We start from the raw sequence: 18,411 nt of genomic DNA, 5'->3' as shown, positions 1-18,411 counted from the left end.
TGAAATGTACTTATATTATCTTAATTAAAAGATGTCATTGTAAATAATATCTACCTACGTATTGAAATTTTAATAGTGATCTTAGAGATCGTCGTATGAGGCAAAGCGTCAGACTTCAAACGAGCGATTGTACATTTCCACTCGGAAGAAAGAAAAGAAATATGTTATTTTCATTTCTTCCCTCTGGTAATAAAACAACGCGCGGCGTTAAGCATCGCCACTCAACACGCAATATTCCGATTAATGGACGGAAAGTGGGAAATAGATTTCCTCTATTTAACCTGCTATAGATACGAGTATACGTGATACGGCGTTAAGCTAAAATATCTTTTAAGATTTTAGATATAAATTATTAAGTAGTGTAGATGCAAATGCCTTAACAATCACCATAGAGAGCAATATAGATATATATATATAGATGATATATCAGAGAAAATTAGTAGTTAATAAAATATAACGAAGCCAAGTTGACCCTATACTTCGAAAATAAACTTGACATGCTCAATTAATGATGTTAGAGTAGGTACGGTAGGGGGGTGTACCAACAAATTATGTGGCTTACAAAAGGGTGTGTATCGATTATTCTTTACACTCGTATCGCCTTATTAAGATAATTTGTCTTTTGCCGCCTTAAATAAATAAGATCTTATTTCCTTAGAAATCTAGGATTCCTTAATAGAAAATTGTTATCCAACATTTATAAAACATAAATACTTATTTTATAAAATGTGTAAATTTCTGAAAGTATAGGTATGCATTAGTGGATAGTAGTGGATGCATGGGATTTGAATCTTGGGTAGTGGAAATTTGTTAACATCTCCTTACTGAAATGCATAAAATAGAAATTATAAATAAGCTTTAACAAGTGTATAATAATGTAAGCGTATCTTATTTCTGGGCTTTAGTAAACCAAAGTAGAGTTCCATCACTCAACACACAATATCTCAAATTCTCGCAAAAAGTGGAGAACAGATTATTTCAATTCTAAGTTCTCTTAACGCACCTTGCTATGTGGGACAACTTAGCACCTGCTATGTGGGACAACACTTGTTAAAAATTTTTTTCTCATCTTTAAAGTGTATTCCACACTTTGGAAACTGGCTGAATTTTTTTTTTCTTTCTTAAGTGATAAGAAAATACACTAAAGTCCTAAAAGCTAGATTTAATGATCTTAGAAAAGATTTTCCAAGAACATTTTACTTCAAAATTGATCCAGCCCACTTGTATCTGGAGAAAAATAAGCATTTGAAGATAAGTAGTCGCGAATTCACTCGGGTAATCAAAAAAGACGCAAACAGTAAGCACGTTTGAAGAAGGTTTTTCGGATGTCGACTTTATCCATAATTCATGGGGTTCCCCTTAAGGAATAGACAGTTAGACGTTACTGAGATCACCGACAGAACTTCTATTCAATTGGGATTAATCCAGTGCTGGATAAGGCATTGTAGTTTATACTGATTCTTTAAAGTATTAAATTATATTTGGTACAAATAATACACCAATTTTTCTTAATTTTGTAATTAAAATAATAAAAAAAATCTATGATATTGTTAATTTATCGGTTTCAAATGTATTTTCATATTGCTTAACAAGTTGCCAAGTAGTCACCAAATGTCAATTCAAATGAATTTTGTTATTTATTATCTATATAACTTAATGACAACATGGAAAATGACATTTGCCGCAAAATTACAAATCCTCGTTAAATTATTAATGACTCATATCAAATTAAACCTATAAATTATTAAACGTTATTTTTTCTATTTAAATAATTTTACTTCTAAACTTCAATATGACATTGCTAACACTGGAAGACATGTGTAGAAGTTTAATTTGATATATGACCCCCAAAGTTTTTGCCCGGGGGTGAAAATACCTAAATCTTGCAAGATACAAGAACGCCGGGTGCACAGTAACTGAAAATCAACATTGCCACAGCGACCCTTGTTTGTCCATTAGCTTGCCGCGAACTGAACAAACACAAGGCGATTCGTTGCCAAAGATTCCATTGTTGCTAACGCTTTGTCACTTTTCATTTTTCCTGCTTTATTTTGTGTTTAACTATAGTCAATTTGTGTAAATCTCTGCTTGAATCACGATTTAATAATTGATTACAAATATAGACTAAGCAAATAATTGTCATTTACTTATAACATTTTTCGCTTTATAATTATAACTGTATTTTTTTCTATTCCGACTATTTGTCTAGTGTAGCTTGGATTCCAGATAACTGTTAAAGAAGTCTGTTACATTACATACATCCTACTACAACCTTTTTGACGCTATAAAAAAATTCACATACCCACCCCAGAATGGTCTGGTGCGCAAATCAACATTTACACGAACATATCAAAGCTAAAGTCCAGCCTGTCCTATATTTTTGGTTAAGATTATTATATATTTTTTAATTTAAACAATAAAATATAATATAAATTAAATGAATACAAAAAAAAATCCGGGTGAATGACAGTCAAAAAAGTGTCATTTTTAACCGACTTCTGTAAGAAATCAATCCGGTTATCAATCCGGCTGTATTTTTTTAAAATTTTAACTGCAGCTATAAATTATTTATGAATATTTTTTTATTACTATCTGCGCTTATATAAAATGTCATTTCATGACAAAAACATAGTGTTTTATTTTAAAATACATTAAAACGTATAATTAGTAACCTACATATTCATATCGTAATTAAATATGGAGAAAAAACCTGAAGTAATAAGATACGTCGACACAGATATCAGCAAACCTAACATTTTGGAAGGTACGCCAAATAGGTTCCGAAGATGTCCAATTATTGTGACTTTAGGTAATTAAAACATAACTTATTTTGTATATTTTTCTGTTCATTTCACTTCTGTAGATAGATCGTTTTATTACATTTTTATAACTTATATATTACTGAATATAAATGTCTATGCTTTTTAGCGAATTTAAAAATAAGTGAAGTCGATATACAGAAAATGCTAGAGTCAGGTATGAATGTTGCGAAATTCAAACTGTCAAGCAGCAGTACAGGAGATAAAATAAGACTCCTCGGTAAAATACAAAAAGCAGTGAAGGCTTGCTGCGCTAAGTACAGCGTCAAAGATTGGCCAATAGCAACCTGTATTGAACTGAAGACTTGTATCGTCAAAACTGGATTACTGGATAATGTACGTTTACCAATCTATTTTTTTTTCAGCTTCAGCCTGTACCCCACAAATGGTAGGCAGAGGGAACCTATTGTTAAGACACCTCGCTCCCCACTTTCTGCTGAATTTTGAAGGCGTTATGTATTGCGCAGCGGAACTTAACACCGCGGTTTCCCTCAACACAAACTATAATTGTTTTCAAATAACTATATTTGAAAAACTTTTCAAATACTATACTTTTATTATGTAAAGAGTAATAAAAGTATATAAAAATTTGCATTTCAGGATCAAAAGTCGATTCCCATAATAAAAAATTCTATTATTACTTTAACATTCAATATAAACTACTTCAATAAATGTGGCGCTAATATGATATTTGTTGATAATCGATTTTTGGTTATGGACGTTGTGCCTGGAACAGAAGTATCGATAGCAGCTGATGAAATAATAGTCAAATGTATTGAAACATTAGACGACAAATCTATAAAATGTCTTGTTATAAAAGGTGGAATATTAACTAATCTCAATAACGTTTGTGCTCGAAACGTTAAACACTCAAGGCCGTTGTTAACGAGAAAAGATATGGAAATTGTTAAATTTGCTCTAGAATATCAGGTAGATAATTACGTCTTAATAATATTTAAAACTATTTAAATTCTAGACTTATTTGATATTCCACTTATGGGCTGTTAATTACAGTTGGACACTATAGTTATTAATTATGTGCGACATCCAGATACAGTGAGGAAAATAAAAAAAATTATAAGAGCACTAATAGTTAAGAGGCCATTTTTAATGTGCGGCATATGTACTGAAGAAGGACTTCGGCATATAGATGAAATTATAAAAGTATGCGTAGGACTTTCTTTCTTTTTTTAATTCAAAAAGACACGGTAGGCTAAGACGATTTTTACTATCTCAATGCTGCATTTTGTCTTACCTTAATTAATATGTTTTTATGGATTCCTTATGACATCGAACTCCTAACCATCACGTTCACACGGACAGTTCTATTTAATCTGTATGAATATCACGTCATATTTATTTTATATATATCTATATTCTATATATATAAAAGGAGATGTTCCCACTGACTAAGGTAAGACGCACGCACAGCCGTAGCTGCTGGTGGTAGCAAAGGGGAAATTTGGACAGATGTTTATTTTCACAATGTGAACACCCACTAAGAAAGGATTTTGACAAATTTTAATCCTAAAAGGCTGAAATAGGGGTTGAAAGTTTGTATGGAAAAGCCTTTAAAAATCGGGATCGATTTTCATAAAAATTGACATTCAGACTCTTACAAATATTTCATGAAACACCCGTTTCACGGTTTATTATAATTTACTCCCTAAACTAAAAAAAATTATAAATATTCATATCATTCAAGCGGGCGAAGCCGCCTGAGACTGCTAGTAAAAACGGAAGTTAAACATATACATATATATATATAATGGCTTCATGATATTTTCCCTTACTTTTCACAATCTAGGAGACAGACGGATTGATATTATCAAGAGAGTATTTACCGTACGAAATGGAAGCATCAAAACAGACACGAATGCCACAAATTCAGAAATGGATGGCAGGGAAATGTTTAGAGGTTGGATATAAGTATAAGTAAATAAAAATGTTGAAAATAAAATTGACTCTTATATAATGGACTTCATTACAGGCAGGCAAACCTTTTTACATATCCGGCGGAGTGTTCGAAAAGGCTCTCGAAAATGGAATATTCACTGATTGTGAAATATCGGACGTCACGAATGCTATTTTAGATGGCGTTGGTGGATTAATACTGAAAGATTGCTACGACACTGACCTTATATCTGATGTTTTGAAAGGAATAAATGATCTATGCTATGCAATTGAACCATTAACGATAAGTAAAACGAGATTTAGAAGTTTAGTCAATAAGGTGAATCGATATCTGTTGTTAAACATGGTTAGATTAGAAACAATATTTGCTTACATAAAGATTTAATAGCTTCACGCTGCACTGGAAACCTAAGAAATTATTCTACGACCCTACATTTCCATTTAGACACTTCCGTTCTCCACTCTTCGCGTTATCAGAACGACGAATCCACAACCGCCACGACTGGCCTCCAATGATAGTGAATGAAATTTTTAATTTTTATTATATTATATGGTATGCTTTCGTTAATAGATCCAAGTACCAGTAAATGCAGCGTATGCAGCAGCCGTATCTTGCGTTGGTGTCGCCAATCAAAGCAACGCTCGACTGATCATAGTACCGACGGTCAGCGGGAAAACTATCAAATACCTTCACTGCTTGAGGCCTTGCTGCATCGTCATTGCAGTTACCACTGACCTCAGGGTCATGCGTCTTCTTCATGTTTATAGGAGTATCATGCCTCTTATGTATTACGGTATTAAACGCAATTGTTATATGTAGATAGATGTATGAGGCCAGTCCACAGGACTAAACGCGACAGGTTCAATTCCCCCTTGAGGAAATGAAGTATTTGATATTTTAATTTATTCGCTCTGCTAACGAGGCAAAATGAGTTCCGCCACTCAACACGTAATACCTCCAGAGTTCAGCAGAAAGTGGAAAAAGAAGGTATTTTATTAGATAAATTACCTTAAGATTAGGTTCCCAGGTTCCCTCTGCCTACCAAGGAGAGATTCAACGCAATTGAATAGAATATTTTTTTTTAGAGCAACGAATTGAGGATTGGCACGAAAATATATCACAGCGTATTTTCTTTGCGATGGAGTACGCGGTGAACAGGAGCTGGCTGGTGTACGGTGACACTTATATTACTTTGCAAAGAGGTACCGATTCAAGCTCCTTTTGCGATACGGTTAATATATGGAAAACCAGCCTTATCAAAAAGCACTTGGTTGAGTTAGTATATTATTTTATTAACCGACTTCTGTAAGAAAAGGAGGTTATAAATTCGACTGTATTTTTTTTTCATGTTAATATCATAGTTAGAGCCAGATTTTAAAAGAAATAAAAGAGAATGAGTAACTTCTTTATCCTTATATTTTTTAGATTCACGCTGTATCTCGCACAGTACACGCTGTATCTGGCAGAGTAGGCAGAAGAACTTAGTGTTGAGACACTTGTGTTCTTTTTAAAACACTTACGTTTCGCCAAATTCTGGAGGGATTGCGTGTTAAGTGGCTTTGGAAATATTAAATATTTTATTACCCCGAAATAAATTGAACCCACATTCGTCGTTATAGTCACTCTTGTGCCATCGGGCCTCAACTTTATTTATATTGTTTCTATATAATAATATAATTTATAAGACAGAAGCTCATATCTCTTTGCATACATTACTTATTTTTAATTAGATGTCATAGATGTAGGAATATTGTACATTACCGCCACCTAAAAAGTTTTTAAAAAGTTTGTCCTATATTTCTATGTAGGTATATATTATATTTTTTTTTTTTCCTTTTTTTATTTCTTCCCTTTTTAATTTCCAGATGCCCTGATGAAGACTGGAAAGAAGGAGCGAAATCTCGATCATTTATTTATTAATAATTATTATATATTACTTGAGAACAATACCTTGCATAACTAAATTTGTATTATATAACCAAATAATATAATTTAATTATACAAGCAAAAGTAGCACTCATTTTGTTTCTTGGATCTTTAAAGAAAATATTTTGATAATTCATTATACTCATAGACTGCGTACGGACTTTCACTATTTTATAATATTAATATAAACATTACTACTTATTTATTTTTGTTTAGTTATTCTTTTAGTTTTTTTTTATTTTTATTTTACATAATTATAGATTTCTTAATGTAACAAATGTGCGAATATTAATAAATGTAAAAAACTTATTGGATTTTTTTTATTCTTTGCTTCCTTGCTTACTAGTCATCAAACGTCACCACAATGTCACGTCAATGGTATTTTTTTAACTGTCTTTGTTTAGATATATATTTATATTGAATATTGTAATAATTATTATGGTTTGGCCTACAAGCTATGATACGAAACTCAGCCAGGTAACTTTTTTAAGATATTTTACACACTTTCATGTTAATAATCTAATAATTTCGACAATCTGCAACAAGCATTACCATATCGCCATACAAAAAATAATAATGTATTATTTTATTTATTTTAGTTAAATTTAAATTTCCCTTACTCGGTCGTGTCCGAATATCAAACAATAACTATGAGCTCAAATTTTACTCATGTAGTCCTCATCTAGTAGTAAACTAGATTTAAGGGGTTAGTTTTGCTTGGATTCCTAATAATAATAATAATAATAATAAACTTTATTTCTCACACAAATACAAATTTACAAAAAGTTACATTTATCTACCTACAGATAAATACTACTACTACCTACATATAATACAACTTACAATTATGTGAGACTGACGCTTGTACTAAGCTAGGCCTGTGTTACTAGTCGCCATAATAATTTCTAAAAATAGTCAACTTTTTCGAAAAAATACATACTATATATAGTTTATTTTATAGTACGATGCAATGGACCTACCTGGCCAACAGATGGCCGCTGCCCACGCAAGGTCATATTTAGATCATGTATTACAGCTTGACGTCCAGGCGCCAGCAGCATGTCAACGCTTGACTGGGATTATTGCGTCTATAGGTAGGTATTTCTATAATTGAATTTTCAGTTCAGAGAAGTAATATAGTGATAAGACACTTACTTTATTGCAGCGTGAAAAAACACATTTTATATATATATATATATATATGTATATATATATAATACTTACTGAATATTTATCTATTGAAAAGGAGGAGAGAAATAAAAAGAAATATTAACACTTTCAGTACTTCGCTCTGGCACCAAGGCAAAAGCACGGCTTTGAGTCCCTCCAATCAACACACAATGCCTCGAAAAAATCTTATCACTAGGTTCCCTCTACCCACTCTGTAGCATAAACCTAATTTTTGGTATTCATTATAGAGACAACGTCGATTATAAGACTTAATAAGCTGCAATATGTTTTAAGGTAAATCAACATATAACATCGACATAATGGAAGAGATGATGTCAGCTGGCATGAATATAGCTTTATTGAACTTTTCTTTCGGTACCCAAGAAGAGCACATAGAAACGATTAAAATGCTTCGACAAGCTGCTAAAAACTACAGCATGAAAGTTGAAAAAAATTACCCCTTAGCCATAGCAGGAATGTTAAAAGGAAAGAAAATCAGAACAGGATGCATTTCTGATGTAAGCACGTTTTTTTATATCATAAAAAAAATCTTCTATGCTCAATATAATTTAAATGAAAATTCTGCGGGAAATCGGAAACGGAGTACCTTAACACTAGGTTCCCTTTGCCTACCCTGCTGTGTGCGGGAAACAACGTGAAGCTGTTCTGATTTTTATTTGAAGCCTAACTTAGACATAAAACTAGAATTAAATACATTAATTCAGTCAGCCTAATTAATATGTTTAAACTTTATGGCCGACAGCCTTATGGAATACGAGACACAAACGTAGTTAAATATCGTTCAACACAACCCATTCCACTTACAGATGTACAATGGAACGGTGGAACTGGTCGCTGGGGAGGTGGTCCGTTTAACGACAGACGAAACCTATAAAGACAGGTGTTCGCCGTACACCGTATACGTCGACTTCATGCACTTCGCTGAACAGATGAACAAGGGAAACATGGTTCTGCTCGACAATGACACTATACAACTCAAAGTTGAGATGATATCCTCGACGACAGTCACGTGCAGGGTTGAGATAGGCGGTTTCTTGGGATCGTTCAAAGACGTTTTCGTCCCCACTGTTAATTTCGATATGCCTAATTATTCTGAGTATGACAAAGAGTTTATAACTATGGCTATTCAAAATCAGGTATCGTAATTTATTTTTTCTCACTCTCACACTTTATTATGTAGAGCAGAATAACCAGAGAGAAGGTAACTCAAGACGCTATACTCTCCACTTTTCGCCTCACCTAATTTGAGACCGTGTCTTGACCTCAAATGTAATAAATGATTTATAATCTATTTATATGCTTGTATGTAATCTATATATATATAAAAGGACTTGTCCTCACTGACTGAGGTAAGACGCACGCACAGCGGTTACGACTGAAACGTGAAATTTGGACAGATGTTTACTTTCGTAATCTGGACATCCACTAAGAAGGGATTTTGAAAATGTTAACCCTAAAGGGGTGAAACAGGGGTTGAAAGTTTGTATGGAAAAAAAATTAAATCGGCACCGATTCTTATAAAATTTAAAATTTAGATTTTTAAAAATATTTCATTGAACACGTGTTTCATGGTTTATTACAATTCACCCCTAAGGGTGCAAATAAGCAAGCGAAGCTGCGCGTGTCCGCTAGTAATTTATATTTTATAAACCTATAAGTAGACGCATTAACAGTAACAAGGCCTAATTCGTTTACAATTAACACGCAATCCTTTCAAATAGAAGAAAATTAAACATTGGAATAACTTCTAGAGACCCTAGAGAGTCTCATTCCCTACCAAGTACGATAAAAATGCATGAATACAAATAAAAAAGCATAAATCTATATATAAAAATAATTACAAATATCATAAACAGACAGCAACGTCGTTAACCACATTTCAGTTATTAATTTTTATAACTTATTTATCATTAAAATGGAAGCCCGAAACCCAAAATTAATTAATATTTTCACATTTAACTTTCGTAATTCTTCTAAAAGCTCAACATTTCGTAATTACAGAAACGAGAGGAACTTGCGCAAAAAAAAATTAGTTAATGTAATAAAGTGTCAGTTCTTTTCAGTTGGACATTCTTGTCCCGCCGTACGTAAACTCGGCTAATGCTATTATCGAGCTGAGGCACTTAATGGGAGAGAAAGGAAAGAAAATGGCTATTGTCGCCAACATACAAACTATCGAAGGTTTTCGAAACTTCGATGACATTCTATCGGTGAGTGCTATGTTCTATTATTGTTTTCTTTCATATATCTACCTGTGATTTTGATAGTATTAGGTAAGAAAATGCGTACTTAAAATCCGTAGAAATAATTATTTGTGTGAAATTTCACTATTTCTAATATTTTCATAGTTTTTAAAAAAATAATAATGAAGACAAAAATAAGAATATGTTTAATCTGACTTTATTGAAAATAAATCAGTCTTTATTATTCCTTTGTTTTTTAATAAAGCACGAGTGTTAAATATATGAGGTCAAAGTTCAACAGAACACAATTTCGGTCTTAAATATATTTTTAGTACCTTACAACGAGCGCTAAAAGAACGCTATATTAATATTATAAAAAAAAAGATTACTTGTATCTTATACTCTGCATTTCAATGTAATAAAAAAGTATGGAAGATATTTAAAATATAAAAAAAATATATTAAATCTTCTTTAATAAAATACATGTGTATGAACATATTTCTATACAAACAACGCCTTGTCTTACATAACGCTTAGGTAATTTTATGTATAATTTCACGCGACAGTTGTGGGTTCGGCCCCCTCGGGGAAATGAAATATTTAATAATTTACATTACTTCGTTCTAGCAACCACGGACAACACGGCGTTGAATTCCATACATTGAGTATGAAAAGTCTCAGAAACTCGGCCAGGGTTCCCTCTGGGTACCCTGCTACGTGCTTGATATACCGTGACGCTAAACTCACTATTCAATATTATTCAAATAATAGGATGCGACAATTTATTTTTCTCTTTTAATGATTAAAATCTCATTTCTTAGAGTCACTAATTAATTTTTATTTCAATTTCCAGGTAGTTAATGGCATTATGTTAACACGCCAGGAGCTAGCATCAGATATAACACCCAAAAAAATCGTTATAGCTCAAAAGAATATGATCGCAAGAGCAAATAAGGTAAAAAAATGTATCAAAAAATCTTTTCATATAAAAAAATACATTTTTAGTTTATACTATTGGTACTGTATTTTTTTCTTATTGCCAAAAAAATAAGCATATTACGAGAGTAGCAGTGTATTTTTAAATAAAAAAATCTATAAAGACGACTCGTAGCCGCAACGCTCGTTACTGAAGCCGGTACCTGTGTACATAAGATACGAAAAGTCCCCGCGGAATATCTGAATACAGTCTCATAGGTATTTGCAGTTACAAGAATCTTTCATATTTTCAATTTTTACTTTGGACGTTGAAATTGTAAATATAAAATTTAAGACAACTAGACTAGCTTGTGTAGGTATTTTTTTTATTTATTCCTTTTGTGTTGTGCACGGTACCATTAAATTGAAAAGAAAACATTCCTTTCGGAATATTTACGAAAGAAAGTTGGATTTATACATACGTGTTGGATTATTTAATTGATTTTATATTTACCATCAAAATTATGAATAAGAAATAACTGCATTTAAGAACTAGTGAAGTAAATTGCAAATAATATCTCAAAATATATTTTTTGTCGTATGGTAACTGTGTACATTCATTTTAAAAAAAAAACGTATAATTTTTTCTTAACGATAAACGCTCTAACCACTAAGAAAGTTGTACTTTCTTAGTGGTTAGAGCGCTTGGACGGTTACCAAGAGACGCGGGCTCAAATCCCGCTAAGATCATTTTTTATAAGTTCTCTAAAAACTGTTTATCTTTCCTAAGAACCAGCATTAAAAATGTTTAAAAAAAATCATTATTTCCTCTGTAAATTAATCTAGTTTACGATTTTAGGCAAATGTACCTGTATGCGTGGGCGCTCAGCTACTAAGTAACATGCGTACCAATGAAATACCGCTCAGATCTGAGATACTAGATGTAGCAAATTGTGTCCTCGATGGCGCAGACGCCCTCGTCCTCACAGCGAACACTGCTGTGGGTTCATATCCTGTCGCCACTATCGCTTGCTTAGCGTCTACGTGTAAAGAAGCGGAATCTTGTATATGGACCAAGCAAGCATTTTATGACTTCATTGATAGGGTAATATTAATTTATTATTTTTTTATATGTATTTGATAATATTTTTTTTAGCTTCAGGGATATACCCTGCTACAGTAGGCAGAGGGAGCCTAGTCGAATTGTGCTTTGAGTGACGGAATGAACGCCGCGCCTTGACTCGACACCAGAGCGAAGAAATGATATTAAATAAAAAGAAAAATAATAAATATTTCAATTTCTCAAATGGGAATCGAACCCACAGCCTGTCACGTTCACAGTCACACGCTTGTGCCCTTGTGCCAATACTGACCTCTTGATGATAATTCTTATTTAATCCATACCTATATTATAAATTCGAAAGTAACTCTGTCTGTCTGTCTGTCTGTCTTCTACGCAACGAGGGCCAAACCGCTAATTTAATTGTGATAAAATACTTATATAGAGATACTTGAGGGTCCCGGGATGAACATAGGATACTTTTTATTCTCATATTTGTAATATTTTCGATATATATCAATATATTAAAATACTTATTAATTTGACATGCAATTTATTCCGCCATGTTTATAACAACCGCCGTTGCTAAGCAACGATTTGCAAAGTTTGTTGTTAGAAAACGTCACCCAAAATGAGCTTGCTTAACGCATCTCTCTATTGAAAACTGAAAATAATTTCATAAATATATTTAATAATTATTCGTATAGTTCAAGCGGGCGTAGCCGCGCTCGGATCCACTAGTTTTACTATATATTACAGACACCTTTGCCATGTGACCAAACAACCGCGACAGGCGTGGCCGCGACAATGGCGGCGCATCGATGTTTAGCCGCGGCTATAGTCGTAATCACTACGTCAGGGAAGTCAGCCCAAATCATAGCCCAATACAGACCCCGGTGCCCTATCATTGCACTAACTAGATACCCGGTGATCGCCCGCCAGATACATTTGTGGAGAGGGATCATCCCTTTAATTTATGAATGTGGGTAGATAAGTTATATAATACAAGTAGGATGCTAGTTTTCTTGTGTTAAATTATAAATAAAGTGTATGAAAAGATTGCGGAGAAATTTGTCACTAGGTACCACGCCTAGGTAATCATAAATAATAAACATATTGATAGAACTTTCATAAAAAAAAATATTGTTCGATACATCAACTGCAATATTAGTTTTACAAATTCCAGAGAGATTCCATGTTGAGTGGCAGAACTCAACGCCGTGCTTTGTTTCGTTACCAGAGTGACGAAATGAAAATATTAAATATTTCATTCCCCGAGAGAGAAATAAACCTACAGCCATCGCGTTTACAGTCATAACCTTTGTTACAGTCACAACATCTATACAAGTGTATACTGTTTTGATAAAATATTTATTTGTGCACTAGACACTATAATATATCACATCAAATAAGCATCACATTGTAACCCGCATACAGCAGGGCAGACAGAAGGAACCTAGAGTTAAGACACTCTGTTCCTCACTTTCCGCCGATTTTTTTCCAACCGATTCACCGATTTTTGTTCTATTTTTCACAGCCGAACCAGCCATGGATTGGCAGACGGATCTAGAAAACCGAATTAATTTTTGCACCAAGTGGGCAATGGAGCAAGGATTTATAAGAATCGGAGATCCCATTATAATAGTTTCCGGTTGGAGACAGGGATCCGGATATACGAACACTATGAGAATTATCTACGCCAACCCCGACACTGCCAACATGTAGTTTTATATATTAATTAATATTATTTATTATTACTATTATTTTTATATTACATATATTAATAGTACATATTAATTAATTGTTATAATTATTTTTAAATGTTTGTTTATAAAATATTACTTTTTATTTTATACGAATAATATTTTTTGCTTTTCTATGATATTTACTTAAAATCTTATTAATACCCATTTACACTCATACAAACATTTTTTTAAACATCTATAATTTTTTTCATCTTCTGTGTACTGGGTAAGTATATAACAAATTTTAATTCTAAAAGGTATATAACATTAAATCCAAATTGGAATAGTTAATGAAGGAATGACTTTTAGTTGGAAGAAACTAAGGATTACGTTATAGATCTACTGAACTCTTCAAAAATTTTAATCTTAATCCACAACGATGCTCTCTGACCTAGATACTTATTGTATCATATAAATTAAATTATTTTTGAGACCTGCCGTGGCGCAGGGAACTGTAAACGCGACTAGTTGTGGGTTCGATGCCCACTCGGAGAAATTAAATATTAAATATCTTTATTTCTTCACTCTGGTGTCAAGACAAAGCGCGGCGTTGAATTCTGAAACTCAACACGCAATGCATCCAGAATTTGGCAGAAAATGTTAAACGTAGTGTAATACTACGTTTCCTCTGCCTAACTTACTGTGAGCGGGATACGACTTGAAGCTGATTATATTATACTTTCCGAACTGAATTCATATAATGCGAATCGAAACCACGTCACGAAATGGCTGGGTGACGGAATGACGATCTGCGTCAAAGGGTTAACTCTGCTTACTGGTCGACGAGGCAATTTGCAGAGCTCTCTGAGGTGTTCAAATTGAATTTATGTAACCTCGCCTTCACACTAAACACATACTGCCAGATCCAATATGTTTATCTATGTTATTTATATGCTGTATTTATTAGTTTAAAATTACTGCATTATTTTCTTAGCTTATTATTATTTTTTTAAGATATGTACCTGTTTTCTTTGCAATTTGCTTAAAAACATAAAACAACTAAAAATGAAATTAAAAATGCTAAAGTTTCAGTTAGTAGAGGCCGGTAGTGGCGCAGGGTCTCTAGCGTGTGACTGTTTACGCGACAGGTCGTGAGTTTGGTTATCACTCGAGAAAATGAAATATCTGTTATCTTCATTTTTACGGTGAAAAATTGGTGGAAAGTGGGTAGCGAAAGGAAATGAAAAAAAAATTAATTCAAAATCAACCTACCCAATTTCCATTGCCAGATCCTATTGGCATACCTTTTGTTTATAATTTATAATATTATATAAATAATAATATAACAAATGTTTTTCTCCTCACCTGTATGTCAGTGGCTGGGTATTGCCGTGCGCCATAAGCGACCGCCGCGCCGGCCCGCGCCAAAAGGTATCGCGTCGCCATTGCGGCTCCATACGATAGACGATTTAAGGCTTTGCTTAGAAATTCTCTTTGCTCATGTTTTGCATCTACCTACGTCAAAATTGTTCTAGGAATTTATATTAGAATTTTACTTTTGACAAGATGAAACTTTAAGAATTCTTAAGTGGCAAGGCAAGCTCGAATTTGTAATGTTATTTTTATTTACATAATTTTATTATTATTTCTATATCAGCTTTTTTCGGTTTTGTCTGGATTTGTTAAATTAATATATTTTTTTTATTGTAATTTTAATAACCGTATCACGCTGTATCCCGCACAGAGCCGGGTAGCCAGAGGGAACCTAGTGAAAAGACACTCCGTTCTCCACTTTCTGCCGAATTCTCGAGGCATTTGCCTTATTACAAATATTTCCACAACAATACCTACACACACTTAAGCATTCAAATTAATAACTTTCGACTATCTACTAATCCTCAATAAAAAGTGAAAGTTATCATAATGCACGTATTTTGCGACAAAGGTGAGATGCAGTCTGCAGGAACAAATCGGCTCGAACGGATGCAATTACACCAGTTACCGTGCTGCAGTGCTACGGCGTGAATGGGGCTGCCTAGTGGAAAGTGGAATTCTAAAAGTTTTCTTATTGTCGCATCTGAAATAGAGGTAGCTTTGTTGAATTTTTGAGTACCAAATAAAGCTAGTCACCCTTTTGACATGATATGCCTTTTTCAATTTCTCGTTCATTTCTTTCTTGAGTTTTTTTTTTTTTATTATATTATTTAGTTCTACGTGATACTATTGGCATTTTTGTCAGCTTCACGCTGTATCCCGCCTATAGCAGGGTAGATGGGACTAATATTAAGATCTTCCGTTCTCCTCATTCCACCGAATTTTTGAGGTATTGCGTGTAGAGTGGCGAATGGAGAATGGAGAACTCAACAACGCTTTACCTTGATACCAGAGCGAAGAAATGAAAATAAAAATAAAACAATAATTCATTCCCCCAAGTGGGAATCGAACTCACAACCGTGGCGCTTATAATCACATGCGAGTGCCCCTGAGCCACGAGGGCCTCAATTTTTTTAATTTAATAAAACATCTAATAATACGCTTTAAGAAAAACTTAGAACGTGGTCTTCCATTATACTATTTCGAACTAATTAATATAACTAAAAAAAAGGGGAAACACCATATGGGTAAGTTTTTCTTCATGGTCATCCATTAGCACTTACATATACAAAGTTTGTTCGATCAAATCTCCCATCCCCATCACAGCGGAGTCCACATCGTCGCCTCGCTTTCAAAGGGCTAATCAATTTACTTCGTGATTCAGGTCAATTTTCAACTTTGCCTTGCTTCTGACCTATTTACATGAAATCCGAGGAAGTTAGTACTTTTGTCGAATTTTAAAATTTTGGTTATTAATTTTCTTTTATACTTTCTCTAATAAAGAGTTTGTAAGTTAAGTTGAATTAAAATTTGATTACAGTTCTATTTTTTGCTGATTTTGTCGATTATCTTAGTAGATTATACTTCTTTTTCGTTTTTTTACTAATAGTGTGTAATAGTAATAGTAAATGTATATCTAATAGTAAAAATACACTTGAAGTATTTTGTAAATCGCTTTAAAATACCTGCATATTGCAATTTAATGATACGATCTCGCAGATGCTTAATCTTGATAGACTACATAGATTATTTCCTGCTCTGGCTCACGTAAGAGAAAATTTATTATTTATGAAATTCGTCTGCATCTGACAGAGGAACGGTCATGGATAACATTTAAATTTAAATTGTGAATTGGGATTAAAATAATATACGTAATATGAGTAGGTACATTCATAGTATCGTGATATGTGGGCAGTCGTGGCGCAGGGGCAAAAGATAGGTTGTAGGTTTGATTCCCACTCGAGGAAATTAAACATTTTTTTCATTCCTTTGTACTGATGTCGGGGCAAAGCGTGTTGAATATCGCCACTGCGATGCTTCCAAAATTCGGTGGAAAGTGGGCAACGGAGCGTCTTATCTAGGCTCCCTCTGTCTACCTGTGGTATACAGCATGTAGCTGAAAAAAAAAGAATACATTCCTTCTATTTTTATAAAAGAAACTTGTTTTAAAGCAATTGACAACTCTCGATAATTTTTTATCGAAAGTTATTTACCTGATATTTCACTTCAGCCTTATCTTGTAAACCAAATCAAAAAAGCCATAAAAATATAAAAGAAACACAATTACGTAAGACGTTAAATATAATAATTACGCGTCCAGTCTAGCAATTTCATTCGTAGCCCCTGCACTGCTAGCAAACGTTTATAAAATGGCTTACAGAACAAGGAACAAAGGAAAATTTCACTCTGAATACACACTCGACTAATTTTAAAACAGTAATATTCATAAAGTGACATCATTCCCGCTCGAAGTTAGACCAAAACATGGCCACTGGGAAGGAAATATTGTGAGTGGGAAAAGAGAAAATGAAGATATTCAGCGTAATTTATCTTTGTATTACGTTTGTTTCTTTTTTTCCAGCTTTACGCTGTATCACGCATGTAGCAGGGTAGGTAGAAGGAGCCTAGGGTTTAGACACCACTGTGCGCCGAATTTTGTAGATACTCTGGAGTAGCATAACTCTACGCTACGCTTGCCTCAATACCAGAGCGAAGGAATGCAAATATTAAATATTTCATTTTCTCGAATGAGAATCGAACCCACAACCTGTGTGCCCCTCCACGACTGACCTTAATGTTATAAATAAGTAATAACTAAATGTGAGTATAATTTATTTCATGAGGATCGATTGATTGATTTCTCGATATATGGCGTTTCGAGCGTGCCAGTTGAGCACAATTCATTTCGCCAATGTCACGTTGTATAGAAAACACACGGAGGAAATTGACCGGTAATAAGAAAGATAAATATACACAATTATAGAATACATGTAAAAAAAAGAGATCCTGTGTTAGTACAGCCTTCACTTCATGAGGATCATCCTCAGGAATTAGGATTGACAGCAAACGTCAAAATGACATTTGGAATTTGGACAGATGGAACTGTGAATAGATAATATAATAAGATGTATAAATCATTATTTATTAAGAGACATAATCAGAGTTTGAATATGTTATAACAATATTGCAATGTTAATTGCATTACGGATGCAATCATTAGAGATTCCTTTGAAGCGTCGGTAGGCGTCGCGCGTACCTAACAAGGTTAAGTCGGCCATATTGCCTGTCGAGCAAGGCCTTCCAGAATGCATATTAGATACGTGAAACTGTGGCTACCATTAGT

The 18,411-nt window shown here is 33.5% G+C and overlaps 2 protein-coding genes across 2 annotated transcripts; both read left to right on the top strand.

The window, feature by feature from the left end:
* Nucleotides 1-2,697: 2,697 nt before the first annotated feature.
* LOC146538155 (pyruvate kinase-like) lies at nucleotides 2,698-5,553 on the top strand. The gene is made up of 5 exons (XM_085187024.1): nucleotides 2,698-2,764; nucleotides 2,929-3,155; nucleotides 3,420-3,665; nucleotides 4,810-5,052; nucleotides 5,305-5,553. The coding sequence occupies exons 1-5, from the start codon at nucleotides 2,698-2,700 to the stop codon at nucleotides 5,551-5,553; spliced, it is 1,032 nt and encodes a 343-aa protein (XP_085043150.1).
* Nucleotides 5,554-7,020: 1,467 nt separating this feature from the next.
* On the top strand, nucleotides 7,021-13,788 carry LOC146538154 (pyruvate kinase-like). Its single transcript, XM_085187026.1, has 9 exons — nucleotides 7,021-7,137; nucleotides 7,622-7,754; nucleotides 8,125-8,348; nucleotides 8,658-8,987; nucleotides 9,915-10,061; nucleotides 10,888-10,989; nucleotides 11,809-12,054; nucleotides 12,769-12,991; nucleotides 13,547-13,788. The coding sequence occupies exons 1-9, from the start codon at nucleotides 7,099-7,101 to the stop codon at nucleotides 13,732-13,734; spliced, it is 1,632 nt and encodes a 543-aa protein (XP_085043152.1). The 5' UTR covers nucleotides 7,021-7,098; the 3' UTR covers nucleotides 13,735-13,788.
* Nucleotides 13,789-18,411: the final 4,623 nt, after the last annotated feature.

The sequence above is a fragment of the Heliconius melpomene genome, chromosome 6 (genome assembly GCF_056956725.1).
Source record: "Heliconius melpomene rosina isolate 202511_hmr_F chromosome 6, ASM5695672v1, whole genome shotgun sequence".
NCBI classification, from domain to species: domain Eukaryota; kingdom Metazoa; phylum Arthropoda; class Insecta; order Lepidoptera; family Nymphalidae; genus Heliconius; species Heliconius melpomene.
Note: the sequence above shows the minus strand (reverse complement) of the source record. Positions and strands in the feature narration are given on the sequence as shown.

What these genes read in the sequence shown, in the direction of transcription:
- LOC146538154 (XM_085187026.1), top strand. Translation starts at nt 7,099, where the DNA reads ATGGTTTGGCCTACAAGCTATGATACGAAACTCAGCCAG. An exon ending in TTTATGACTTCATTGATAGG is followed by an intron (nt 12,055 to 12,768) that starts GTAATATTAATT and finishes TATATATTACAG; the next exon opens with ACACCTTTGCCATGTGACCA. An exon ending in CATCCCTTTAATTTATGAAT is followed by an intron (nt 12,992 to 13,546) that starts GTGGGTAGATAA and finishes TATTTTTCACAG; the next exon opens with CCGAACCAGCCATGGATTGG.
- LOC146538155 (XM_085187024.1), top strand. Translation starts at nt 2,698, where the DNA reads ATGGAGAAAAAACCTGAAGTAATAAGATACGTCGACACAGATATCAGC. An exon ending in CAAACCTAACATTTTGGAAG is followed by an intron (nt 2,765 to 2,928) that starts GTACGCCAAATA and finishes TATGCTTTTTAG; the next exon opens with CGAATTTAAAAATAAGTGAA. An exon ending in AAACTGGATTACTGGATAAT is followed by an intron (nt 3,156 to 3,419) that starts GTACGTTTACCA and finishes TTTGCATTTCAG; the next exon opens with GATCAAAAGTCGATTCCCAT.